At 59.9% G+C, this 23,360-nt stretch overlaps 6 protein-coding genes across 9 annotated transcripts in view; 2 read left to right on the forward strand and 4 right to left on the reverse strand.

The window, feature by feature from the left end:
* Positions 1-196: 196 nt before the first annotated feature.
* LOC106042804 (2'-5'-oligoadenylate synthase 1) lies at positions 197-2,288 on the reverse strand. The gene is made up of 6 exons (XM_048074148.2): positions 2,066-2,288; positions 1,710-1,983; positions 1,459-1,634; positions 1,122-1,363; positions 885-1,020; positions 197-809 (listed from the first exon to the last, which is right to left on the reverse strand). Exons 1-6 carry the CDS (start codon positions 2,246-2,248, stop codon positions 294-296), a joined length of 1,527 nt encoding a protein of 508 aa, XP_047930105.2. The 5' UTR covers positions 2,249-2,288; the 3' UTR covers positions 197-293.
* Positions 2,289-3,662: 1,374 nt separating this feature from the next.
* On the forward strand, positions 3,663-6,331 carry IFRD2 (interferon related developmental regulator 2). Of its 3 annotated transcripts, XM_067003156.1 has the most exons (11): positions 3,663-3,705; positions 3,812-3,986; positions 4,065-4,189; positions 4,267-4,424; positions 4,550-4,600; positions 4,864-5,033; positions 5,162-5,267; positions 5,402-5,551; positions 5,640-5,768; positions 5,840-5,935; positions 6,054-6,331. In XM_067003156.1, the coding sequence occupies exons 1-11, from the start codon at positions 3,678-3,680 to the stop codon at positions 6,132-6,134; spliced, it is 1,269 nt and encodes a 422-aa protein (XP_066859257.1). In that variant the 5' UTR covers positions 3,663-3,677; the 3' UTR covers positions 6,135-6,331. The 3 variants fall into 3 exon arrangements, with proteins under 3 accessions (XP_066859257.1, XP_066859255.1, XP_066859256.1); XM_067003154.1 differs by having other exon boundaries at positions 5,162-5,290; positions 5,402-5,768; XM_067003155.1 differs by lacking the exons at positions 3,663-3,705; positions 4,065-4,189 and having other exon boundaries at positions 3,841-3,986; positions 5,162-5,290; positions 5,402-5,768.
* A 325-nt stretch (positions 6,332-6,656) lies between these two features.
* LSMEM2 (leucine rich single-pass membrane protein 2) lies at positions 6,657-9,013 on the reverse strand. Its single transcript, XM_048074012.2, has 5 exons — positions 8,874-9,013; positions 8,431-8,537; positions 7,314-7,454; positions 7,037-7,225; positions 6,657-6,927 (listed from the first exon to the last, which is right to left on the reverse strand). Exons 2-5 carry the CDS (start codon positions 8,450-8,452, stop codon positions 6,800-6,802), a joined length of 480 nt encoding a protein of 159 aa, XP_047929969.2. The 5' UTR covers positions 8,453-8,537; positions 8,874-9,013; the 3' UTR covers positions 6,657-6,799.
* On the reverse strand, positions 8,829-11,095 carry HYAL3 (hyaluronidase 3). The gene is made up of 3 exons (XM_048073995.2): positions 9,573-11,095; positions 9,397-9,486; positions 8,829-9,247 (listed from the first exon to the last, which is right to left on the reverse strand). The coding sequence occupies exons 1-3, from the start codon at positions 10,497-10,499 to the stop codon at positions 8,903-8,905; spliced, it is 1,362 nt and encodes a 453-aa protein (XP_047929952.2). The 5' UTR covers positions 10,500-11,095; the 3' UTR covers positions 8,829-8,902.
* Positions 11,096-11,237: 142 nt separating this feature from the next.
* Positions 11,238-12,764, reverse strand: NAA80 (N-alpha-acetyltransferase 80, NatH catalytic subunit). Its single transcript, XM_067003157.1, has 2 exons — positions 12,679-12,764; positions 11,238-12,012 (listed from the first exon to the last, which is right to left on the reverse strand). Exon 2 carries the CDS (start codon positions 12,002-12,004, stop codon positions 11,294-11,296), a length of 711 nt encoding a protein of 236 aa, XP_066859258.1. The 5' UTR covers positions 12,005-12,012; positions 12,679-12,764; the 3' UTR covers positions 11,238-11,293.
* Positions 12,765-19,935: 7,171 nt separating this feature from the next.
* DCAF1 (DDB1 and CUL4 associated factor 1) overlaps positions 19,936-23,360 on the forward strand; it is a 57,242-nt gene continuing 53,817 nt past the window's right edge. The window contains exon 1 of one of the 2 annotated variants that reach the window (XM_013191990.3): positions 19,936-19,972. The gene's annotated coding sequence lies outside the window, so the exon portion shown is untranslated. The other variant, XM_013191989.3, reaches the window with a different exon arrangement.

The following is a 23,360-nucleotide window of genomic DNA, read 5'->3' on the forward strand; positions in this document are numbered from 1 at the left end:
TTCACTTCCACAGAATTAAAACCAAAGTGCGGCGGTTTCCAACCCCCCCCCCCCACCGCCCCAGGGAGATGAACTCGTGCCCAACACCTGTCCCCTCCCTTGCAGTGACACTGACACCAGCCCTGACTCTGGGCACCACTGTCACCCCCCCCCCTCCTTGTCCCGTCCCCCCTTCCCAAAGCACCGGCAGCACAAGGGTCTTTCAAAGGTTTTATTTCCAGGGAGAAATAAAAGGGGATGGGATGGGATGGGATGGGGGGGGTCCAGCAAAGTGGGCTGGTGCCTGGGGGTGCTCAGGAGGGCTGGCAGCAAGGGTGTTGGGGCCCCACTCCCCCCCGTAGCTGCAGAAGCAGGAAGATAGTGCTCTTGGGCTGGACATTATAGTGCTCCAGCGTATGGTGGTTCTCCAGGTTCTTGGAGTCGTAGGTCAGGCGCTGCTGCTGCACGGGGATACCCTGGCGGGTGTTGATCTTTGTCTTCAGTTGCAAGACGGTGTCTGTGGGCTGCACAGTGTACGTCATCGTCTGGTTCTTGATGTCCTTCACAAAGATGTCCATCTGCCGGGGCTGGGTTTGCAGCAGCACCAGCGTGGTGTCGTAGTAGATGCCGTAGGAGGCCAGGCTGTTGTTGTCCTGCAGGATCAGGGGGGTCCCGGCCGGCTGCTGGGACAGGCGCTGCTGGTAGCGGGAGATTCTCCATTCCCGCTCGATCATTTCCTTCATCTGCCAGATGGTGGTGCTGGGGCTGACGGTGGTGTGCAGCCTGGCGCCCTGCAGCCCCTTCACCTCCACCGTCACGGGCTTGGCCGGCTGCAGGAGAGACTGCGGGTGAGCAGCGGCAGCAGGGCTGGGGGCCGCGGGGCCGGTGGGTGTGGGCAGCCCTACCTGCACGTTCCAGGGGTTGACGCCGGTGAGGCAGGGCAGGGAAGCGCAACACCGGGCGGCTTCCTCGGCCACCAGGTCCCACTGCCTGTCCTGGCCCAGGATGCCGGTGGGGTCGGCGGGATCCAGGATGATGGGGCTGTGAATGCAGACGGGGCATCGCTGTCAGGCTGGCGCGGGGAGCCCGGCACAGAACTGGGGCTGGGAGCAGCGTGACAGGGCAGGGGTGCGGGTCCTTACCGGGGCTTCCGCAGCAGCTGCTTCAGGTGGGTGCCAATCTGCTCATGCTGCAGCGAGTAGTACTTCTCCCAGTAGACGCAGATGTCCCGGTACCGGCAGAGCAGCTTCAGCACTGTGCAGAAGCCCTCTGCCAGGCTGAAGGCTTCCTTGCTGCCTGTGCCCTGCTCCCACGCATAGATGGTCAGCAGCTCCAGGGCGTATTTGGGGGGCAGGTCTGCACGGGGGTACTGTGGCTTCAGCATCTGGGGGGAGACAGAGGTGGGGAGCCAGCAGGTAGGGGGGTCCCTGGCAGGGGGTGGGGGCTGTGTGGGCACGGTGGGGCTGGGCAGTCCCTCACCTGCTTGTACCAGTGCTTGACCAGGCGCAGCAGGTCCTTCAGCTTGGCGGGGCAGCGCTTCACAAACTTCTTCTGCAGCTCAGTGAAGCAGGTGGAGAATTCCCCGGGGCTGCTGTGCGCCTTCAGCAGTTCGACATAGACCTGTGGGTCCGGCGGGCCATCCTCTGTCACCTGCCCTGTGGGGAGAAAGGGACCTTGACCCCTGTCCCGCACCATGCCCCCTGCCTGCCCCATCCCATCCCAGTCCCTACCCAGGGCATCGTAGGTGGGCAGGATGTCGACGTCAATGGACTCGGTGTTGGAGAAGAGCGTGAGGCTGAGGGAGCGGCCCTTGTAGCGGGGCGGGCTGATCCTGACAGTGAACGACAGGCTCTGCATGCACTCAAGGAGCCGCTTCTCGATGAGGTCACGGATCTTGGGGTGCTCCTGCCGCTGGTCCAGGTAGCTGGTGAAGTAGCTGAGGAAGAGCACCACGTCGGCGTCCGAGTTCTTGCGCAGGGCCGTGCCCTTGCCCGCCGAGCCGCCCTGCGGGAGGGGAGGACAGCGGCCGCTCAGCCCCCGGCACGGGCAGGACGGGGTCCCGGGGTGGGGGGGGGGCAGCTCGCACCTTGACCGTCTTGAAGACGCGGATTTTGTCCTCGAAGCTTCCATCCTCGAAGCACCGCTCCTTGAGGAAGTCGCAGATCTGCCGCACCGTATTCTTCACCGCCAGCGTGAAGGCCGTGCTGGGCTGCAGGGTGCTGGCCACCCAGCCGTCCAGCTGCTTGGCGGGCACGTCCCGCAGCTCCATCGCGGCTCCCGCAGCTCAGCGCCGCTGCCCGCTCGCCGCGGCTTTAAACCCTCCCGCCCGGCCCCCCCCCTCCCCCGGGTCGTCCCCCCCCCCCCCCCCCCGGCGGCACCGCCCCCGGTTAAGGTGGCTCTGATCCCCCCCCCCCCCCCCCCCGTTCTCCCCCCGCTGAGCGTCCCCCGGGGGGGCGGCGGGGCCGGGGGGCGCTGAGCGGGGCCGGTGGCGCCGGGGCCGGGCGGCCCGGGCGGAGCGGGTGGCACCGGGGGTGCCGGAGCCCCCCCCCCGGCCCCGCGCTGCCTTAACCGCAGCCGCCGCCGGTTTCGGTCTCGGCTCCGTTCCGCTTTCGGTTTCCGTCTCTGACGGCGGCAGCGGCGCGGCTGGAAACGAAACTGCGGGGGGACCCCGCCCCCGGTGCGGGGAAAAACGGGGAGGGGGAAACCGAAACTGGGGACGGGGTCAGGGACAGGGACAGGGCTGGGCGGGGATGGGACAGCGGGGGAAGCAGGGCTGGGATGGGGACAGGCACACGGATGGGACGTGGAGGGAGATGAGGATGGGATGAGAATAGGGCTGGAGCTGGGACAAGTATGGGCACAGATGGGACAGGGATGGGGACAGGAATAGGATGGAGATGGGGCAGGGATGGAGACTGAAACGGAGCAGGGATGGGACATTGAGGGAGATGAGGATGGGATGAGGATAGGGACAGAGCTGGGACAGAGCTGGGAACAGGGGAGGGGACAGGGATGGGGCTGGAATAGGATGGAGCTGGGGCAGGGATGGAGACTGAAATGGTGCAGGGATGGGACACTGAAGGAGATGGAGATGGGATGAGGATAGGGTCAGATCTGGGGCAGAGGATCATAGGATCACAGAATCATTAAATTTGGAAAACACCTCCGAGATCATCTGGTGCAACTGTCCGGGATCTGGGGACAGCTGGGGACAAGTGTGGGCACAGACGGGGCAGGGATGGGGACAGGAATAGGATGGAGATGGGGCAGGGATGGAGACCGATAACAGGGCAGGGGCGGGACATGGAGGGAGACGAGGGTGGGACGAGAATAGGGTCGGACCTGGGGACAGGGATGGGCACAGGTGGGACAGGGATGGGGACAGGAATAGGATGGAGCTGGGGCAGGGACGGGATGGAGAAGGGGACAGATACGGGTCAGGGATGGGCACAGGGGTGGGACGGGGCCGGTGAGCGGGGGGCCGGGGCTGGAGGGGGGCCGGGGTCCTGGGGGCACCGAGCGGGCCGGGCCGGGGCGGCACAGGGACACTGGGGGGGGGGGGGGGGGTGCGGTGCACGCCGGGAGTTGTAGTCCGCGGCGGGCCGCGCCAGGGGCGCATGCGCAGTTGAGGGGGCTGCCCCGGGGGCGGGCGGGGCCTCAGGGCTCGGTGCCGGCGGCGGGAGGGCCACGTGACGGCCATGCCGCGATCGCGCCGCGCCGCGCGCCGTGAGCGGGGCCGGGGCCGGGCCGGGCCGGGGGCGGGGGGGGGGCGGCCGCGGGCGGGCGGGCGGCGCTGGCGCCCCTCCGGTACCGCTCACCCGGTGCCGCCCAGGGGCCGCGGCGGCCGCCAGGGCCGGCGGGGAGGAGGCGGCCGGGGAGGCGCTGAGCCAGCGCGGCGGCGGCGGCAGCGAGGGGCCCGGCCCGGCGGAGGAGGAGGAGGAGGAGGAGGAGGAGGGGGATGAGGAGCGGAGGCTGGCGGAGCTCCTGGGAGGCCTCCAGGCCGGCAGGTGAGGGCTCGCCGCCCCGGGCCGCGGGTGCCGCCCGCCGGGTGCCGGCCCCCCGCCACGGCCCCGCTCTCCCCGCAGCGCCCGGACGCGGCGGGCGGCCCTGCAGGGCCTGCGGCGGGCCCTCGCCGCCCGGAGCCTCGCCGCCTTCCTGCTGGAGCGGCGCCTGACGCTGGCCGACGGCCTGGAGAGGAGCCTGAGGAGAGGTCCGGCCGCGGGGCGCGGGGCCGGGGGCTGGCGGGGCCGGGGCCGGGCCCTGAGCAGGGTCTGTCTGCGCCCGCAGGTACGGGCGAGGAGCAGGCGCTGGTGGGCTCCGTCCTCGCCCTCCTCTGCCTCCAGGTGGGCCCCGGCCCGCAGGGGGAGGAGGTGTTTCGCAGCACGAAGCCGCTACTCGTCAGCGTCCTGACCGACGGCGCGGCCGGCCTCCCGGCCCGGCAGAGCGTAAGCCCGGCGCCTCCGACAGCACCGGCTCGGAGACGGCCGGGACCCCCGCGGTGGCAGAAGGGTGGCGGGGACGGTGCCGCACCGGCCTCCTCTGACCGCCCCTTCCCCGCATCTCTCGCCAGTGCGCCACGGCCCTGGGCGTCTGCTGCTACGTCGCTGCAGCCGACCCCGAGGTAACGGCGCTGGGGCTGCCCCGCAGCCTGGCCCCTGTGCCAGCAGGGCGCTGGGCTGTCACTGCGTCCCCTGCCCCGCACGGAGGCGGGCGGGGTGGGAAGCTGCACCGCCAAGCTGGGGTGTCCTGAGTGGACGAGCCCCTCGTGCCCCGGGGGATCCTGGATATCTGGTGGGATCAGCCCTGGGCTCCGCTGCGCCCACCTGGCATGTGGACCTGTCCTGGTGTCAGCTGGGGTCCGACGGGTGGCTTTTCCCTCTCCAGGACCTGTTCTCATGTCTGTCCTGCTTGGAAGGCATCTTCAGTGACCCCAGTGCAGACGAGGGTGGCTCGGGGCTGACCCAGCACGGACCCCTCCACTGCAGCGCTCTCCAGGCCTGGTCCCTGCTGCTCACCATCTGCCCCCCGTCCCACATCAGGAGCCTCCTGGACAGGTGGGTGAGCAGGGACGGGCGGCCCGGGCACCATCACGAGGCGTGGAGCCACCCGGTCCCCGGCCGCTGAGCAGGGTGCACGATGAGCCTCGGGTGCGCTGACCCTCCGCTGTGCCTTCTCATCGCAGCCTCTGGCTGAAGCTGCCCCCGCTGCTGTCCAGCAATAGCGTCGCTCTGCGTATCGTGGCCGGGGAGACCATCGCGCTGGTCTTCGAGCTGGCCCAGGAGATGGAGGTGCGGTGGGGTGCTGCGCGGAGGCAAGCAGCTGGAGTGGGAGCGGGGGTTGCGGCTGGCACCGCCAGCATGCGCCCCGAGTCCTGGCGATGGCAGCGGGGCCATGTCCCTCCCAAAGCCCCCTTCTTTGGTAGGAGGGCTTGTGCCACCGAGACACAGAGTTCCTGCGGGCCCAGCTCAAAGTCTTGGCTACCGAGAACAGCAAGCACCGAGCCAAGACAGAGCGGCGGAAGCAGCGCTCCGTCTTCCGAGATGTCCTGCGCTTCATCGAGATACTGCCCCCAGCACCGCCTGGTTCCCCACGCCCTGCTCAGAGCCAGGACAGTCGTGGCTGATGCCTGGGTTGTGGCTGATGCCCCTCTGCCCGCTCAGAGCGGGGAGCACCCGGAGGAGACCATCCGCTTTGGCCTGGAGTGCCTGTACCTAGACAGCTGGGCACGCCAGCGGACGTACCAAGCCTTCAGAGAGGTTCTGGGCTCCGGCATCTGCCACCACCTCCAGGTAGGGGCTGGCAGCCTCATCAGGGGCACAGGGACAGCACTGGCAGGGGCTGACGGCCTCTCCTCCCGCAGAATAACGAGCTGCTACGGGAGATCTTCAGCCTTGGGCCTCCCGTGGTGCTGGACGCAGCTGCTCTGAAGGCCAGCAAGGTCTCCCGCTTGGAGAAGGTGGGTGCCGGGTGCTGGGCGCCGCTGCTCAAATTTGTGCCCCCAGGGCCCTGGGTGAGTGCTGGTAGGGGTGGCCCGCGGGCACCTCTGACCTCTTCTTCCTCCCCTCTCCTCACAGCACCTCTACAACTCGGCTGCCTCCAAAGCCCGCACCAAAGCCCGGAGCCGGGTGCGGGACAAACGTGCGGATGTGTTGTGATGGCGGAGCAGGGCAGCGTCCCGGCCCTCAGGACTGCAGACCCAGCACTGTGAGGGGCCAGCGCCCCAGCCCTCGGGCTTTTATACGTGTACAGCAGAGTATTTAATGCCTGGAGCCGCCCCACAGGGGGCTGCCCCTTCTTTTATTTTTTTAACCAAAGAAAGGATAAAAGGAGAGCCGAGGCGGGGAGCTAGTGATGTGCTGCTGCGTGCCTCCTCTGTGTCAGGGCCAGCGGACCGCTGCGGCCCCTTGTCGTGCCAGATGCTTCACGTGGCATAGTCCTCTTGCGGAACACAAGTGCCGGGTGGGTGGCACAGGGGCCCCCCCAGTGCTGCCTGTGCCTCCCGGGGTCGGGCTGGCGCCGCTCCCCAGGCACTGCTGCAGCTGGGCTGGGGCTGTGCCTGCTGGCAGCACTGGCCACCCCGGGAATGTGGTTGCGGTGGTGATTTTCTAAGACTTGATTAGAGGAGGTAATTAACGGGAGGGTGCCTTCTGCCTCGTGGAGGAAGGGCCGGGGCAGGTGCCCGTCCTTGCAGGCCCTTCCCTTTCTCCGACGGCGCACGGCAGGGGCAGGCTGGCCCCTGTGTGCCCTGGGGGTGACGCCGCCAGGGAGGAGCGGGACGGGGCGATAAATGCTGGGGCTCCTCCTCCTCTGCTGGGGCGGCTCAGCGGCGCTCGGCGCTGGCGTTGAGGTGAGCCCAGAGCTGCCTGCTGGCAGCCCGCAGCTGACGCATGGCGTCCTCCTGGCTCTCCAGCCACTGGGCCAGCGCCTGCACCGACTGGCTCTGCAGCACTGCAGGGGAGGACAGGGGATGCTGGGGACGGGCCACCAGCCGTCCCCGAGCCCCCGGCGCCGTGTGGCACCGTATCCACCTCCCCCTGCCCTGCCTGGTCCCACGTACCGCTCAGGTAGATGGCCATCGTGGCCAGGACCAGGCTGGCCAGTGCCAGGAGGCCCAGGAGGGCGAGGAAGAGGGGGCGGCCGGGGCAAGGGCAGGTGGTGGTAGCCGGCACGGGGCGCAGCGTGGGCAGGTGTGGGGGGCTGTGGGGCAGGCAGTGCAGCCGGGTGCCGGATGGAGCTGGGCCGTTCCCTGCAGCGGTGGGGAGAAGAGCAGGGTCAGTGCCTGGCCCCGCTCCCCCCAGGCAGCAGTGCCCTGGTGTCCGCTGCCCCGCTCTCACCTTCGGTGCCCTTGTGCCCAGCCGAGGCCCAGTGCAGGTCGCTGATGGACTCCACGGGGCGCAGGCTGATGGCTCCGGGATCAGCCCCCTCGGGGTCGGCAGGCTCTGACGGTGCAGCGCCCTCCGCCCTGCCCGCGCCGTCTGCCAGGAGCAGAGAAAGGGGTGAACGCAGCCCGGGCACCCCTGTGGGGACCAGAGGCCCCCACCTGCCCGTGTCCCCTCCCGGTGGTGATGCTGACTGGTGCCAACCCAGTGCTCTCTTGGCATGGAGCTGCCGCAGACGGGACAGGGCCAGGCGAGCTGGCTGTCCCCTCAGCCTCCGCGCGCTGTCATCGGAGCAGTAAGTGGGAGCCTGGTGGCCACGGTCCCAGAGCCTGTTAGTGGGGCTGGCAGCCGCCCAGGGCCAGGAATGTGCTCCTGCCCCCTCCGGCTCCCTGTGGGCACAGGCAGCCCCGTGCCAGGCTGCCGCCAGGGCTGGCTGTCCCTGCAGGCACTGTGCCCGAGCGCTCGGGTGCTGCTTGGGGATGCACAGCTGGAGGTGTGGGGACGGGGACTTGGTGCCCCACGCTGCGGTGGCGTGTCCCCCGGAGGATGGCGAGGGGGCCTGGGGAGCACGCAGGGTTCCAGCTGGGTCCACGCTGTCCCAGGAAGCAGTTGGGGATGAGGGAAGGGGGATTTTATAGATGTTTGTGTGGTTTGGGGCAGGGGGCAGGGCTGGTGGGCTGTGCCTGTGGCCAAGCACGGTAGGGTAGCCCCGTGCCCGCTCCTGGGGTCAGCGGTGGCTGTGGGGGCCTCCAGCAGCACTGGTGCATGGCAGGGCCGTGCCCTCTGGGGCTGGGTGCTCCCGGCCGCCCCCAAGGCACCCCGCAGGCACTGTGGGTCCCTGCCCTTTGCTGCAGGCCGCCCCTGGGAACCCAGCGCCCCCACGCCTGCAGCTGGCCGGGTGCTGTGCCAGCTGCTGCCCCCACAGCCCCCCGCGCCCCTCCTGCCCTTCCCTGGGCTGGCATCCCTGCCCGCAGCCCCGCGGTGCGGGGAGAGCTTGGCTGCTGCCTCCAACCTGCGCGGTTCCCCCCGGGTGCCAGTGTCCCCACCAGCCCCTCGCCTGTCCCCAGCCTACCTTCTGCAGCCTCCCTGGGCATGGCTCCCCTGCCCCGCTCCCCTGGGCAGCGAGGCGGTCTGGGGCCCCCAGGAGCCGGGCGCTGGGCTCCTGGTGCGCCAACTGCTCTGCTTAAAATAGGACAGGATGAAATGTGTTTGGGGGGATAAAAATAGCCCTGGGGAGGGGGGCCTGGCGGCTGCATCAAGGCCGCCGGCAGTGCGGAGCCAGCACGGCAGAGGGAAAACCGGCTCCCCCCCCCCCCCCGTGCTCCCTTTCCCCCAGGGCGTAGCTGGGATAGGGAAACTGAGGCAGAGGCGGGTCCCTGCTCAGCCCCAGTGGGGGCTCTGCCCCATGGCGCACCTGGCCTGGGGGCACCAAGGACCCCCTCCAGCTTTGCCCACGAGGACCATGCCAGCTGCACTGCGCCAATTTATTTAAATTAACGAGACCGTAGGACGCACCAGGCTGCTCCAGCTGGGGCGGTCCCTGGTCACCAGCCCCAGAGGCCGCGCGGCAGGCAGGCGTCGGGGGGCTGGAGGCCGTTGTGCCTGTAGAGGCTGTGGGCGCGGGTGGGTGCTGGGCAGGTGGCAGGGTCGGGCCGCTCTTGCTGGGCACAGCCCCGGCCGGCCCAGCCGCGGTAGCAGTGGCAGCGGAAGGGCAGCCACGGGCTCGCACCGAGGTGCAGGAGGCTGCCCAGGTCCCGGGGCTGCCGACGCACGCAGCGCCCGTGGCCGTGGCACTGCTCGAGGCTGCACGCCCGCGCTGCCGCCGTCACGTTGGCCACGTAGGGACCCAGGGTGGACACAAGGTAGCGGCGTAGGCTGGCACAGCTCTCCTGAGGGGGGGAGGCTGCCGTGAGGACCAGCCCTGTGGGGCAGCCTGGGGTCCCTGCAGCCTCCCCTCCCCTCCCGAGCCTGTCCCACTCCCAAGCTGCTTCCTGAGCCGGTTCCAGCCCATGGCGGGGTAGCGAGCACCCATACTCACCGCCGAGCGGGAGTAAGACATGTCCCCCCACAGCACGACTCCAGCTGCCCCCAGGGCTGCGCTCTCCCCGATCGTGTGCTCCAGATCGGCCTGCAAGGGCGGGCAGAGATGTGGCTGGGGGGGGGACGCACGTGCCCCAGCACTGAGCGGTGCCCCCGGCCCTCCCCAGCCCTTACCGGCTCCAGGAAGCGGGGTGACCGGCGGTAGGAGAGCCGTGAGTAGGCGACCACGGGCAGGCGGCCGGCGGCCCCGCGGGCGGCCATGCGCAGGGCCTCGCGCAGCCGGTGGTGCACGTAGTGGCGGCGCAGGGCGGGCGGCAGCGGCAGCGGCAGGTAGATGCTGGGGTAGAGGGCGGCCGAGGCGGCCCAGAGCCAGCCCAGCTGGTTGTTGCGCCGCGCCTCAGCCGGCCTGCAGCGCCCGGTGTAGTTGGCCACCTTGGCCCAGTTGCCGTTGAAGCAGTCGGGGAAGCGGTAGAAGCCCCAAAGACCCCCCGGGCACAGGCTCCTGCCCAGCAGCAGCGTCTGCTCCATGAGGGCCTGCGCCGCCCGCTCGAACGCCCGCCGGGCCAGCCGGGGCCCCCGGTGCCGTTCACGCGCCCACTCCTCCGAGGCCACCCGGTAGATGCGCTTGGCCCCCCAGTTCTGGGCCCAGAGGGGCCTCCACTCCTCCCAGTCCACCACGGCCAGGCCCCTGAAAGCGGGCTGGAGGCGCAGGCGGATGTCGTCCGCCACCCGGGCGAGATGGGCGCGGAGGGGCACCTGCTGGGGAATGCCCCCGTTGTGGGCGACGCCCCCGGGGGAGATGTAGGGGTAGAGCCCGAACTTGTTCTTGTAGAAGATGGTGATGTTCTGGCCGGCGAAGTGGCCGCCCCGGTTCTCCACGATGCCGTAGTCGGCAAGGGGCAGCCCCACGCCGAAGCGGTGCTGGCAGCGGCCTGTGGGGATGTTCCAGACCACGGCGAAGGGCTGCCCGCCCGCCAGGGGTGCGGGCGCTGGGCCCTTCCCACCTGCTGCCCCCAGTGCCAGCCAGACCCACAGCGCCAGCACTGGCCCCATGCCCATGGGGCGCTGCCTGTGGGGAGAGAGCAGCGGGGTTGGCAGCATGCACAGCTGCACCACTGCCCACCCAAAAATCCCACTTCCCCTCTCCCGTCTCCCGTTCCATCCCTCCCGCGGTACGGCTCTGCCAGCCACAGAGCCCAGGGCCTGCCCGGCACGCCTGCCCCCCGCCTCAATTCCCCTCCTGGCTTCCAGCCCTGCTGCAAGCAGGAGCACTGCGACCACCTCATCCCCATTTGATGGGGTGCTGAGCCTGGCACCCCTCTGGGGGCTGTGCCCCACAGGAGCCCCCAGCCCGGGCAGGGGGTTGCATGCTCCCACCCTGTGCCCGTGGCAGGGGTCAGGCCGGCAGCCGGGGATTAGGCGGCTGAGCAACCTCGGGGCCACATCCACTTTGCTGCCCGTGCTCCAGGGCCTCCTATCACAGAGAGCTCCAGCCCCCTCACGGGGTCTGTACTGGGGGGACACGACCCCCACGGGCACAGCCCTTGCCCCCTGCTCCCTGCTCTGCGCACAGGCTGGCACCACTCAAGCCAGCGCACACCCCGCTTTCCCCAGGGACAGGGACAGGCGAGCGGGATGGAGGCCAGCCCCAGCGACCCCACGGCGAGCCCCCTGGGCAGCGGTGGCACTGGTGGCACTGGGCAGCGCTCACCGGCCCCAGCACGCTGTGCTGCAGCGCCCCGAGCTCGGACTGGGCGCGAGGACCCCCCCATCCCCACCCCAGGGGCAGACGGGGGTCCGGAGGCAGCCCGTAAGAACAGCAGCCAGGCAGCACAGGGGGCAGCTGCCTCCGCCCGCGCTTGCTTTTTAATCACCGGCTTTCGCCCCCCCCGCCCTCAGATGTCCTTCTTCATCCAGAAGACGGGCAGCCCCCTGGCGTCGCGGTGCGGGGTCTCCAGGAGGCTCTGCCCACAGCTCTCGGCCTGGCCTCCCCCTGCCCGGGCCGGGGGCGGCAGAGGGGGTGGCGGGGGCGCAGCAGGAGGGGGCAGAGGGGGCCGGGGGGCAGGGAGCCCCCCCGGGGCGGCTGCGGCGGGGCTGGCAGGGGCGGCGAACGCCCGCAGCACCTCGGCGGGCATGGCGGGGCTGAGGAAGGGCACGCTCTGCACCGGCTCGGCCAGGGCGAAGCCCAGGCGGGCGTAGAAGTGCTGCTTGTCGTGGGTGCTGAGGTGCAGGCGGCGGAAGCCGCGGGCGCGGGCGTAGCGCTCGGCGGCCTCCATCAGCTGCCGCCCGTAGCCGGCGCCCCGCAGCGCCCGGGCCACCACCACGCTCTCCACGAAGAGGCCGTGGGGCTGGCCGGCCACCCGGGACAGCCGGACGTGCCCCACCAGCCGGCAGGGACCCCCCGGCGCGGCGGGGGGCTCGGCGGGGCCCGGGGTCCGCAGCAGCACCAGGCAGGTGGGGAAGGCGTCCGAGGAGCGCTGCAGCGCGTGGAGCCGCAGCGCCCGGCTCTTGCCCCACTCCTCGGCCAGCAGCTCGGCGCAGGCCTCCAGCAGCTCCGGCCGCCGGTGCAGGGGGACGAGGCTGAGCTCCTCCGGCACCGAGCCCATTCTTCGCACTGCCGGGACAGCGACCGGGGGCAGCTCAGCGCCCGCCACGGAGGGGGGGGGGGGGGGCTCGGTGGCATCGGCGCTGCAAGCCAGCGGTGCCCCGCGTCGCGCCAGCCCCGGTCCCCGAGCCGTGCCGTGCCCAGCCGTGCCGTGCCGAGCCGAGCCGAGCCGTGCCGTGCCGTGCCGTGCCGAGCCGTGCCGTGCCGTGCCCAGCCGTGCCGTGCCGTGCCGAGCCGAGCCGAGCCGTGCCGTGCCGTGCCGAGCCGTGCCGTGCCGTGCCCAGCCGAGCCGTGCCGAGCCGTGCCCAGGGCAGAGGAGCGGGTCCCGGCAGCCGCCCCCCCTTGCGCAGGCGAAGCCGCAGGCAAGAGGAAGCGCGGTGCCAACCGACCGGCCGGGTTGCACAAGCCGCCCTTGGCGGGGCGGGGGGTGGGGGGGATGCAGCAGCGCCGCTCCCCGCCGCCCCCCGGCCGCCGCCCGGCCCGGCCCGGCCCGGCAGGGAGCGCCCCGCGGTGCCCGCCCCCCCCGGGGATCCGCCGGCCCGCCTCGCTCCCTCCGCCGCCCGGCGAGCCCCTGCCGAGCCCCCCCGCGGCACCTTCCCGCCGCCCCCCCCCCCCCCGCTGCGTGGTCCCGGGGCGGGGAGGAGCCGCCCCCCCCAGCCCCCCCCCGCCGCTCACCCGCCGCCGCCGCCGCCGCCGGCCCCGCGCCCTCGGTTCCCGCGCGGCTCCGGCCCGGGGACCCCGCCCCCGGCCCCGCCCCCGGCCCAGGCCCCGCCCCCGGCCCCGCCACCACAGCGCCCCCTGGCGGCCGGAGCGCGCAGTGACGTCAGCGCGGGGCGGGCTGAGGCGCCCGAAATGGCCGCCGGGCCGGGGCGGGGGTAGGGGGTCAGAGCTGTGGAGCCTTAGCGCCTGAAGCCTTCTTCCAGGGTCCAAACACCCATTTGTAAAGCTTAAAGAATCATTTTAGCATCCAGCCCCCTTGTTTGAGAACTCAAAGCCCCATTTTGGGGGTTCAAGCCATCATTTTAAGGTCCAAATGATCAATTTTAGCCCATAAGCCACCTTTTCAGGGTCCAAGGCATCATTTTAATAGCCCAAAGCCTTAGTTTGAGGCACAAAACCTAATTTTTAGGGCCCAGGGCCTCCATTTGCGATACAACGCCTTAGGGTTAGTGTTTAACGTTATGTTTAGCTTTAATGTTAGGGCTGTGGTTAAGGTTAGGGTTAGTGTTACGGTTAGGGGTTATGGATGGGTTTGTTGGTAATAGAAGATGAAATATACAATATTGCTTAATATGTGTTACATTTGAGATGTACTGTTCCGGGGCTGCGCTTGGAAGATACAAAATATATGTGCAGGGATAGCATGAGAGAACGCACCGATTCATGATGAGGAGTAAGGAGGAGGACTAAAAGAATGCCCAATTTGCAAGACATCTAGATAACTGGGGCCTCTCGGACCCCGGGAACTGGATCAAACCAACCTTGCGGTTTGGTATGAGACAAAGGGCTTAGAGAGCATGCATAAGAAAAGGTTAAAAAGTTCATCTCTGATGAAGACATCTTACTTCATCCCGACGACCACCCGGACGACCACCAGAGAGTAATACGCAAGCGCAGAAGGACTGATAAGATAATTAGCATACGAAGCGGGGCTAGGCGGAGCTAGGAAATGAATATGCATAGATGTGTTATGAAACCTAATGCATATGTAATATTTTAGGAGATAAAAGAGAGCTGAGTGAACAAATCGGACGAAGTTAGATTTGGGCAGGCATGCCCTAACTTCCGGCGCCTAATAAAGCACTTTCATATAATCACTTTGTGGATTATGTGTCTTCATGAATGCTAACAGGTTTATGGTTAAGGTTAGGGCTTGCTGTTAGGGTTTAGCATTAGAGTTACAGTAAGGGTTAGGATTAGGGTTAGGGGACTGAATTAGGCTTAGGTTTAGATTTGGGATGTAAGATTAGGGGAAAGGATTAGGGTTAATGCTTCGGTTAGGGTCTAGGGTTAGGATTAGAGTTACATTTAGTGTTACAATTAGGTTTAAGGGAGCGGGTTAGGGTTATGGTTAGGGTTAGCTTTAAGGTTAGGTTAAGGATCGAAATTTAGTTTTCCAGTTAAGGTTAGGGGTTAGGTTTAGGGTTATGGTTTAGTTTATTTTTAAGGTTAGGATTAAGGGTTAAGTTTGGTGGTTAGCTGTTATGGTTAGGGGTATCCACAATCATTAGGATTAGGGTTATATTTATGGCTTTGTTTAGCTTTAGGGTAAGGCATTAGGTTTTGTGCTTAGGTTTAGGTTTAGGGTCATGGATGGGGTTTAGGGTTAGGGTTAATGTCACTAGGGTTAGGGTTGGCATTTAGTGTTAGGTTTAGCTTTAGGGTCGGGGGTTAGGTTTAATGGATAGGTGTTAGGGTTAGGGTTATCCATGAGGGCTAGTGCTTTGCGTTAGGGTTTGAGGTTAGGGTTAGGCTTGGGGTTAGTGGTCATAAAGCTGTTTCCTTTCAATTTTGGTGACCACAGATGGAAAATCATTGCTCCCGCAGTCATGGTCCTCCAGCTCTGAGGACTGGGCAGCCCAAAATCTGTTGTTCCTATTAAAAATGAGGCAAAAAAGCAAACGGAGCACAGACAATTCCCTCTCTTCACCACAGATAGATTCAGCAAAGGCCAGGCCTGGCAAGAAAGCCACAGACAGACTGGAGAGAGCCCAAGGAAGGGCCACAAAGATGCTGAAGGCACCAGTCTCTCTCTCCTGGGAGGAGAGGCTGGGAGAGCTGGGAAGAGCATCCTCAGCACAGGCATCCTGCACAGCCCAACTGCCTTTGGGTGTGCATTGCTGAGAATCCCACCTGGGTGCTGCGGGAGATCACTGTGACATGGAGGGTAGAGCAGCTGCTTCTGCCTTGTCTTTGGGGGCTGAAATACAAATACTGGAGCCTGGGATTGCACTGGTGATGAAATCACAGCACGGGCCCCAGGCCTGGCTGTCTGCAGCAGTCAGGACAAATGCTGCTGAGCAGCACCTGGTGCGTTTCACTTACGGAGCCATAGCTGCTCGGACACAAGAGCCAAGGAGTAAATAAAACCGTATTTTATTGTCACAGGTGATGAGAGCAGAGTGTGATCTCCAGTTGCCTCTAGAGGCTGATGCCCAGGGGAAGGCTGCAGTGCTAGGTGTAAACGTGGACTATCAGCGGGCCGAGCAGAGTCACGGCACCGCTGAGTGCTGTATTTTGAAGGACGGGAATGGTGGTGGTGATCAATGAGGATGTACTGGATGGGGGGGACCTGAGCATGATGTAAATTGTATGGAATAAGGGGTGCAGATTTATTTTTTTTTCCTGGAACAGAGTTAATTTTCTTCATAACAGCTTGAATAGTGCTACATTTGGGTTTTGTGATGAGAACGGTGTTGATGCCACAGCGATGGTTTAGTTGTTGCTGAGCAGTGCTTACACAGACACGGCCTTTTCGCTTTCCCAAAGCACCCTGCCAGCAAGTAGACTGGTGGTGCTGAGGCCTCTGAGCCCTCACAATATAGACCCAAGTCTTCCAAACTGAGCTTTGGACTGAAAAACTGAGCTTCAGACCCTGAAACAAGGCTTTGAGCTCTGGAAATGGGGCTTTGAGCCTTTAGCATTGGGTCTTGGACTAAAAAGAACTATTTTAACCCTGAAATGAGGTTTTGGGTCCTTCAGCTGAGGCTTTGAGCCCTCAAAGAGGCTTTTAATTCTTAAAATGAAGGTTTGGACTGAAAAATGAAGCTTTACCCTGAAGTGACGCTTAATGCCTCTATTTTGAGGAATGAAAGCTTTATTTTGAGGGCTCAAACCCCCATTTAGAGGGCCCAAAGCCTCCGTTTGGGGCCCAAAGCCTCCTTTCTCACTTCAAGGTACTTTCTCCATTTTAAGAGCCCAAAGCTTCACTTTATGGTCCTCAAGTGTCTGTAGGGGCCAAACTCTGAGCTTTGGGTCTATAGAATCATTCTTATGGTCGATACGTTCAGGGCACAAGCGCCTTTTTTAGGCCCCCAACTCATTTTTGGGCCCAAAGTCTCCTTTTGGGGCCTAAGGCGGATGGAATGGCGCCTGAGACCCGGGGAGCGCAGGCTGCCGGGGAGTCCCTTCCGGGCCTACATCGCCCAGCATGCCACGGGGCAGTGCGCGCGCGCACTGTTGCCGGGGTGGGGCGCTCTGGGCGCCGTGCTGAAGGACTACATTTCCCAGCGTGCCTCGGGGCCCCGCGCACACCCGCTGCCTCTGGAAGCCAGGCAAGGCCTGATCTTCAGAGCCCATAGCGTTGTTTTACGACCCACGCCGTCATTATGGCCCGTGGCCTCGATTTGAAGCCCGAGGTGTAATTTTAGGGTTTAAAACGTAGTATGAAGAGTTCAAAACCTCCTTTTTGTTAACCAAACAATCCTTGCTGGTGTCCAAAGTCAAGTTGTTTGGGCCTAAACCCTCCCATTCACAGTCCCAATCCTTCTTTAAGTGTTCAAACACCCATTTTGAGGGTACAAAGCCTCATTCATAGAACCCAAAGTCTGATTTTAGGGTGAAAATACTCGTTTTGTAAGCTTTAAACCTCATGTTGAGGATTGAAATGGGAGGTCAGCTCGACCACCATTTTGAGGGTTCAAACTCCCATTTTGAGGTCTCAACCCCCCATTTGAAGGACCCAGAGCCTCATATGAGTCACCCAAAGCCTCATTTCAGAGTCTAAAGGCTCCTTTCTCAATTTAAACCCCCCATTTTGAGGGCCCAAAGCCTCATTTCCCTATCAAAAACCCAGTTTTGAGAACTTTAAGTCTGATTTTCAGGACATGGAATTTTGTTTCATGGTTCAATACCTCCTTTTCCAGTTCAAAACCCCTATTTTGTGGGCAGAAAGACTCATTTATCTGTTGAAAACCCCATTTTGAGAACTTAAAGCCTCATTTTTGTGACAGAGTTTTGTTTCATGATTCAAAACCTCCTTTTTCAGTCCAAACCCCCAATTAGAGGGCCCAAAGGCTCATTTTAGGTTCTAAAGCTTCATTTCAGGGCTCAAAGCTTACTTTTTCACTCCAAACCATCATTTATAGAGCATAAACTCCAGTTCTGGGGGTCTTAAGCCTCCCTTTTCATTCCACCATATCCATTTGGGGGGAGCGAAAGCCTCATTTCAGAGTTTAAGTGCTTCTTTCTCTCTCTACCTCCTTCCTTCCCTCCCTCCCTTTCTTTCTTTTCTCTTTTCTTTCTTTTCTTTCTTTTCTTTCTTTTCTTTCTTTTCTTTCTTTTCTTTCTTTTCTTTCTTTTCTTTCTTTTCTTTCTTTTCTTTCTTTTCTTTCTTTTCTTTCTTTTCTTTCTTTTCTTTCTTTTCTTTCTTTTCTTTCTTTTCTTTCTTTTCTTTCTTTTCTTTCTTTTCTTTCTTTCTTTTCTTTCTTTTCTTTCTTTTCTTTCTTTTCTTTCTTTTCTTTCTTTCTTTTTCAGAGCCCAAACCTTATTTTTCAGTCCAAGCTCTCATTTTGAGGGCTTATACCCCAATTTGGAGGTTCCAAAGCCTCATTTCAGGAACCAAATCCTCCTTCTTCAGGCCAGTCTCCCATTTTGAGGGCTCAACCCCCCATTTTCAGAATCTAAAGCCATGTTTTCAGAGTTCAAAGACTCATTTCAGTCAAAAGATTCCCTTTTCAGTCTAACCCCCCATTCTGAGTGCAAAAAGCATCATTTTAGGACCCAAAGCCTCATTTCAGGGTTCAAAGCCTCCTTTTTTAGTTCAAACCTTCATTTATAGAGCTTAAATCCCCATTCTGATGGCCCAAATCTTCATTTCATGATCCTTGGGGGTGTAGAAAGTCCTAGAGAGGACATAGAGATTATTGAGGGGCTCTAGACAGACAGCACTGGTGGCACTGGGAAGCTCTAGATAGCACTGATGGGCACTTGAAGTGTACTAGGAGGCTCTAGACATCACTGATGTGTCACTGGGAGTATATTTAAAAGGAGTTACTGGGGACCCCCAGTAACCTTTCATTGCCCCCCAACTACTGCCTGAGCCCCCAGGATGCTCCCAGTGCTGGGATAATGGGAGTTACACGGCTAGATCTGGAGATGTTGCTCTAATAGAAGCACTAAATATTAATCTCCTGTATGGCAGATAACTGCAGCGTGTTGGTAAAACTTTGTGCAACTGCAGCAGTCCCATGGAGATTCATCTTTCAGTAGGTTCTCTCATCCACTGCTGCTCCCCTTGCTCGTGGGCAGTATTCTGTAGTCCAAGAGAATGTAACGCTCGCTAGCAGCAGCTAGGAGAGGACTGTGTATCACCAGCAACTCCTCAGGGAGGTAGCGTGGCCTGATGGACTTGTCTGCTACGAAACCAGCTGGGAATGGTCCCAAGCCAGCACACTGAGAGAAGCTGGTACGGAGGTGATTCAAAATGTCTGTGGTGAAATCTTGTCTTTATCTCAGTCACCGTCATCCCTCATATTTCATGGACTCAGGGATCTTGCTGCCATGATCCAAAGAAAGAAGAATGTAAACCTCAGTACACACAGCCATAACTCTGCTTTATGTGAATAAGGAAATAGCATCCTGGCCTCAAAAGTGGTTAAACATGCCTCCCTTTTCCCTCCTGGCTCACAGCTTTGTGTCTGTTTTGCTAAAATCTCTTGTGAGTTGTGCTGTGCCAACAGCCTGTAAAGCCATAAGTGTATCTAATCACTTCATCCTATCCTTTTAACTTCTCATTGGGCTAAAGCAGTGTTTCCATCCAAGACTGCACATAAGATTACTGTCCAGGCACTGTATTAATTGTAGTATTGTATTACAACAAGCATACAAACATTACATTAAGCACAAACATACATCGGGCTTGAATTGTAAAATAAGGTAGTAAAGGGAAAATTCTTGTCAGTGCTATGAAAGGAGTCGTGCTGGTGGTCTGATAGGCCCAACAGTTCTGAAGGATCTTTTCCTCTGAATAAGACTTTAAGCAGAAAGAATACAGAGGGGGAAGAAAATTAAAAAAAAAATAATAAATTGTCTATTCTTCTCAGTGGGGAATGCCAAAGCTATTCCTCCAAAATACCCCTGCTTCATAATTCCTTGCATTTTACCACAGTTTAGCAATCCTATTACAGCAGGTACACCTCACAGATGGCAATGTGGCCTGCAGTAAGGTGCCACTTCGTAAGTGATGACAGTGTTCCTGAGAGCCAGGTTTGAGTGGTGCCCTGCAAACTATGTTTGACTATGACTCGCTATGTTGTGGCAGGTTTATTAGCAGGCTGTGAATGATGCACACCAACAGCCCATTTTACTGCTGAGCATTTGCGTGTTTACATGCTGGAGTGTATCGTTCACTGCCTGCTCAGATACTCAGCTCCAGAAGCAGAGAATATGTTTGGATATTTTTCTGCTTAGCATCTGCCAATTCTGGCTTTAGAATAAGGATCTGCATCCCAGAGGAATAGATGGCTATATAAAATCCCTTCGCTCATATAAATGGAACTAAATGTTCAAAACGAAGCTCCCCAAAGAGCAAAGCCCATGAGTATGTCTCTGCAATTGCTAACACAATACAGAGTGCCCTGTGAGGCAGTGGCATTTTTCTCCTTTGTGGGTTGGCACCTGGTTGAATTCCTACAAATTTACCTCTTTTCCCTCCCCCTTCCACCCCAAGTGCATCTTCAAGCACTTCTGTTTTGTTCATGCAAATAAATGTATGAAGTTTTGTTCTTGCTGTATACCCTCCCTGTGGGCTAGGATTTTGAAGCAGCTGGAGGAGAGACAAGACAGCATTGTCTGTGCAAGGTGGGTGCGGGGGAGAGGAAGAGGGAGAGGAAGAGCCCTGGGGCCAGGGTCGCCATCCTGGCCTGGAATTTTGAGTTCAGCAGCAGAACTGGCACCTTATGAAGTCACCCAAGATCCTTTGGGTTGGTGGCTGTTAACGTCCTGCACCAGGCCTGCCTGTGTCTCCAAGGTAGGTGGGCTTGGTGGTGCTCAGTGCTTCAGTAAGCTGCCCTGAGACATCCCTGTCCTGCTGGCAGCATTTCTGGGGCCACGGAGTCAGGGCAGCATGAAGAGAGGTATTGGCAGAGGAATTTAGTCCTTTTGGCTGAAAAACACAAACTGCTTCATGGGAGAGGGAAACTTAAGGCAAGTGTCTTGGGTAAGTCACAGAACAAGGTCCTGCAGCCTGTCCCTCTTTGTAGCTTTACATTACCTCCCTTCAGCTGATAATTTTTTGGACTTTAAAGTCTGTTAAATACTCTCTGCTGCTAGGGCAGCTTCAGGGCTTCTTTATATGTGTGGTTGAATTTAGGTGTGAGTTGAGTGATCGGTGGTCCAGGTCCAAACGTATCAGTAGCAGCTGCAGTGGTGCTGAGGCCGTGTGGCTGCTGGGAGCTGATAGCTGGTAGAGCTCTGAGAGCTGCAAACACGACCACTGTGAAACTACAGATTAGGCTCACCACATATTGCAGAACATCACAAATATTCCATCACTAAGACCCTCGGTGATAAAACAACTAATGAATATTAACAACATTAACATGCATCTACAGTGCCTGTATGTGCTATAGCCCATCTTCACCGATTTGCTTATTGTTTCTGCATGCGTCAAAACTATCACATACAGACACCTCACCCAGTTACCTCTTGTAGAGAGGTCATGGAGAAAAGAGGGCAGATATAGAACCTGCACTTAAGGCTTGATAATCTCTCTTTAGAGGAGAACAAACAAACAAACAAAAAGCTCTCCCTCCTCTTAAAAGGATAGTTGTCTTAAAACCATCCTTTTCCCTGGTTTTCTTTAGTCTTTGCTAGTCAGCTGCTGTTGTTACGATTAATCCCAAAGATCCCTATTGCTGCAATGTATCAGGAGGAATTCGTTTATATTCCCAGTGTGTGTCTTGCAGGCATCTCATGGTATTCTGTGTATAATCTTTTCTTCCTTCTTTCAGTATGAAGAGTGTTCTTTGCTGATTGAGTGACTGCTTCCTATAGTAACAAAAGAGATAAAAAAGAAAAACTCTTGTAAAACCACAAAAACGAGCAAGGGATTTCATACGGTGCCTGAAATGAACATTTAATTCATTCTCAGTTGGAGTTTACTCAGACAACTACATATGCTATTGCCTTAATGCCACTTTCTTCATATTTACTATCCCTTTCTTTATGTTCTCCCTTTCATATCTTGTGCACATGGTTTATCTTTGCACTTCCACTCTCCGAATGTTTTTTTCCTCACTGCTGGATCACGGGTGCATATAGTCATCTCTTTGGGCAATATACAACCCGCACAACACAGGGCGCAGCAACAACCCCACCTTACAGTGATTTGGGGGAGAGGAGAGGTCTGAATATCTGCCTGAAGCTGCTAGATGACCATGAGAATCTGTGGATAAAGCTCTCAGCAAGACTCTGCCCGGTGCCGGGTCGCATGCGGCGTTACGACAACACGGTTGGGATTGTGGCAGCGCATGACCCTTTACTTCCCCCAACAGTGGTCAGTCTGTATTATTTAACTTTCCTGTAGGCTCCTAGCTTGGGAACACAGGTGTGCAGCCATTCAGATGCTTAACTAGGCAGTTATGTGCTCTTGGCATCAGACTGTCAGGATGAAGGGATTTGGCACCGGCCTGTTCGGAAGAAAGCTGTTTGCCTGCTCATTGCTCATTAGTATCAGTGCTGATGAACAATATTCTCTTGCATTTCTGTGTTCCTAGATACAGATCTGTTTTCTCTGGGCTAAATTCTCAGCCAAACCATTGCTCAGGTGGAAGCTGACTGGTGAGCTTGTGTCTGCATTGCTGAAACCATATAAACACTCTGAGAGCCTGAGGTGCCTGACGGCAAGTCCTGAGGACCCTGCGAGCACCCAGGAGAGCTAGCAGAGCTGGCCATGTCCTCGGTGATTTCGGCAGTGAACTGCTTCTACTGGCCTACAGTAGCACAGCAATGCACAATGGTAGCTGGGCTTCTTCCAAAACGTAGATCTCTCCCCAGCCCCTCCTCATAAATACCTTGTGTTGCTGTGTTAGCTCCAGCTCAAAGAAAATTCTCTATCTGGGAAGCAGAGAAGCTTGATCTGCTGCAAGAAACTTCTCTTTGCTTAGCCTCCTCTGCTAGAGAGAAAACCCAAATGCTTGCTCTCAGCACACAGGTGCAGGCTCAGCTCTCAAAAGAGGCAGTATTTGCATCCCCTAGAACAGCTTCCAGCTCTGCTGCCCCCTGTATTTCTTCTTCACACTCCGTGTATGAGCTGGGCTCCCCTGCCTTGCCTCCTGTCACTTGGAAATGGCAAAGGAGACCAGGCAGAACTTGAATGAGTGGACAAATTTTGTATGCACTTCTACATTTTATTTCTCCACCCTGTTGTTGGACGTTTTTGCTCAATGTGTGTGCGCACGAGTGTCTTTTTCTCAGCACTTCAGGCCAAGTTAATTGCTTGTTAATTTGTGTTTTGGGTTGTTTTGCTCTCTTTCCCATCTTCCCAAGATGCTGGTCTGGTGTGATGATGCCGGTGTGCCACCTAGTGACTGGACTCTTGTTGTCTTCTCTACAAGTCTGCAACTCCTGTTGCACAACATCTAGCACGGACATTTGGGCCCCATTTGCCCATGTCACCTGCACTGCAGGCAACCTGTGGCAATGTCTGCAACCCCTCCGCTGTGCTCAGTCTGTCCTGGCAGAGAAGTCCCTCTGCACTGCTTTTCTCTACTCGACCTCACTTTCTGTCTCTCTTCTCTCATCCTTGTTCGTATAGGCAAGGAACAGGGGCAGACCATTTGCTGATGATGTTTTGCCTGCCAGCTTGCAGATATTCACGGCCATAATCTAATCCTTCAATCAATATATTTTGCATGGCATGTAAAATTGTAGCATTATTATATAGATAGCAAACAAGTGCTCCTGGGGAGTTTGGACAGTGTGTAAAGCCCCTGGGGCACGAGGGATATTTTTGCAGATGCAGACTGCTGCAGCTCTGCATCACCCCTCATAAAACAACCCCTGAACTATCCAGGGAGATAAAGGCTGTCAGAGTGATAGATGGTACCAAGGCTGGAGCTGAGGCTTCCTGGGAGAGCTTTGTGTCTGCTGCTCACTCACCATGGGCCCACGGGCACTTCAGGTGAGTGCCAGGGTGCAAAGGAGGAGAGCACTCTCCAGCAGAGCACATCATGGTTGAACTGACCTCCACTGCACTCCTGGAAAATGTCCTCCATTCCCTGGTGCAGGTCCCCAGACGTCTGACCTTCCGCCTGATTCACGTAGTCCCCTGCCTGGGGCATGGGAGTTGCAGAGAAACACCCTGGTTTACGAGCATCTTCGCAGGGCAGGTCCAAACCCTCTCAGCAGTTTGGTTC

Source organism: Anser cygnoides, chromosome 10 (assembly GCF_040182565.1).
Source record: "Anser cygnoides isolate HZ-2024a breed goose chromosome 10, Taihu_goose_T2T_genome, whole genome shotgun sequence".
Lineage (NCBI taxonomy): Eukaryota > Metazoa > Chordata > Aves > Anseriformes > Anatidae > Anser > Anser cygnoides.

Excerpts from the sequence above, each read along its gene's own strand:
- LSMEM2 (XM_048074012.2), bottom strand. The coding sequence starts at position 8,452 with ATGCCCAGGGAGGCTGCAGAAG. Across the intron at positions 7,455-8,430 it reads GCCCAGGGAGGCTGCAGAAG|ACGGCGCGGGCAGGGCGGAG; the intron begins GTAGGCTGGGGA and ends TGCTCCTGGCAG. Across the intron at positions 7,226-7,313 it reads TGGGCACAAGGGCACCGAAG|GGAACGGCCCAGCTCCATCC; the intron begins GTGAGAGCGGGG and ends CCACCGCTGCAG.
- LOC106042804 (XM_048074148.2), bottom strand. The coding sequence starts at position 2,248 with ATGGAGCTGCGGGACGTGCCCGCCAAGCAGCTGGACGGCTGGGTGGCC. Across the intron at positions 1,984-2,065 it reads GCGTCTTCAAGACGGTCAAG|GGCGGCTCGGCGGGCAAGGG; the intron begins GTGCGAGCTGCC and ends CCCCTCCCGCAG. Across the intron at positions 1,021-1,121 it reads CAGCTGCTGCGGAAGCCCCG|CCCCATCATCCTGGATCCCG; the intron begins GTAAGGACCCGC and ends CTGCATTCACAG.
- HYAL3 (XM_048073995.2), bottom strand. The coding sequence starts at position 10,499 with ATGCTGCCAACCCCGCTGCTCTCTCCCCACAGGCAGCGCCCCATGGGC. Across the intron at positions 9,487-9,572 it reads CACCCCGCTTCCTGGAGCCG|GCCGATCTGGAGCACACGAT; the intron begins GTAAGGGCTGGG and ends CCGCCCTTGCAG. Across the intron at positions 9,248-9,396 it reads TGTCTTACTCCCGCTCGGCG|GAGAGCTGTGCCAGCCTACG; the intron begins GTGAGTATGGGT and ends TCCCCCCCTCAG.
- NAA80 (XM_067003157.1), bottom strand. The coding sequence starts at position 12,004 with ATGGGCTCGGTGCCGGAGGAGCTCAGCCTCGTCCCCCTGCACCGGCGG.
- IFRD2 (XM_067003154.1), top strand. The coding sequence starts at position 3,678 with ATGCCGCGATCGCGCCGCGCCGCGCGCC. Across the intron at positions 4,601-4,863 it reads TCGCTGCAGCCGACCCCGAG|GACCTGTTCTCATGTCTGTC; the intron begins GTAACGGCGCTG and ends TTCCCTCTCCAG. Across the intron at positions 5,936-6,053 it reads AGGTCTCCCGCTTGGAGAAG|CACCTCTACAACTCGGCTGC; the intron begins GTGGGTGCCGGG and ends CTCTCCTCACAG.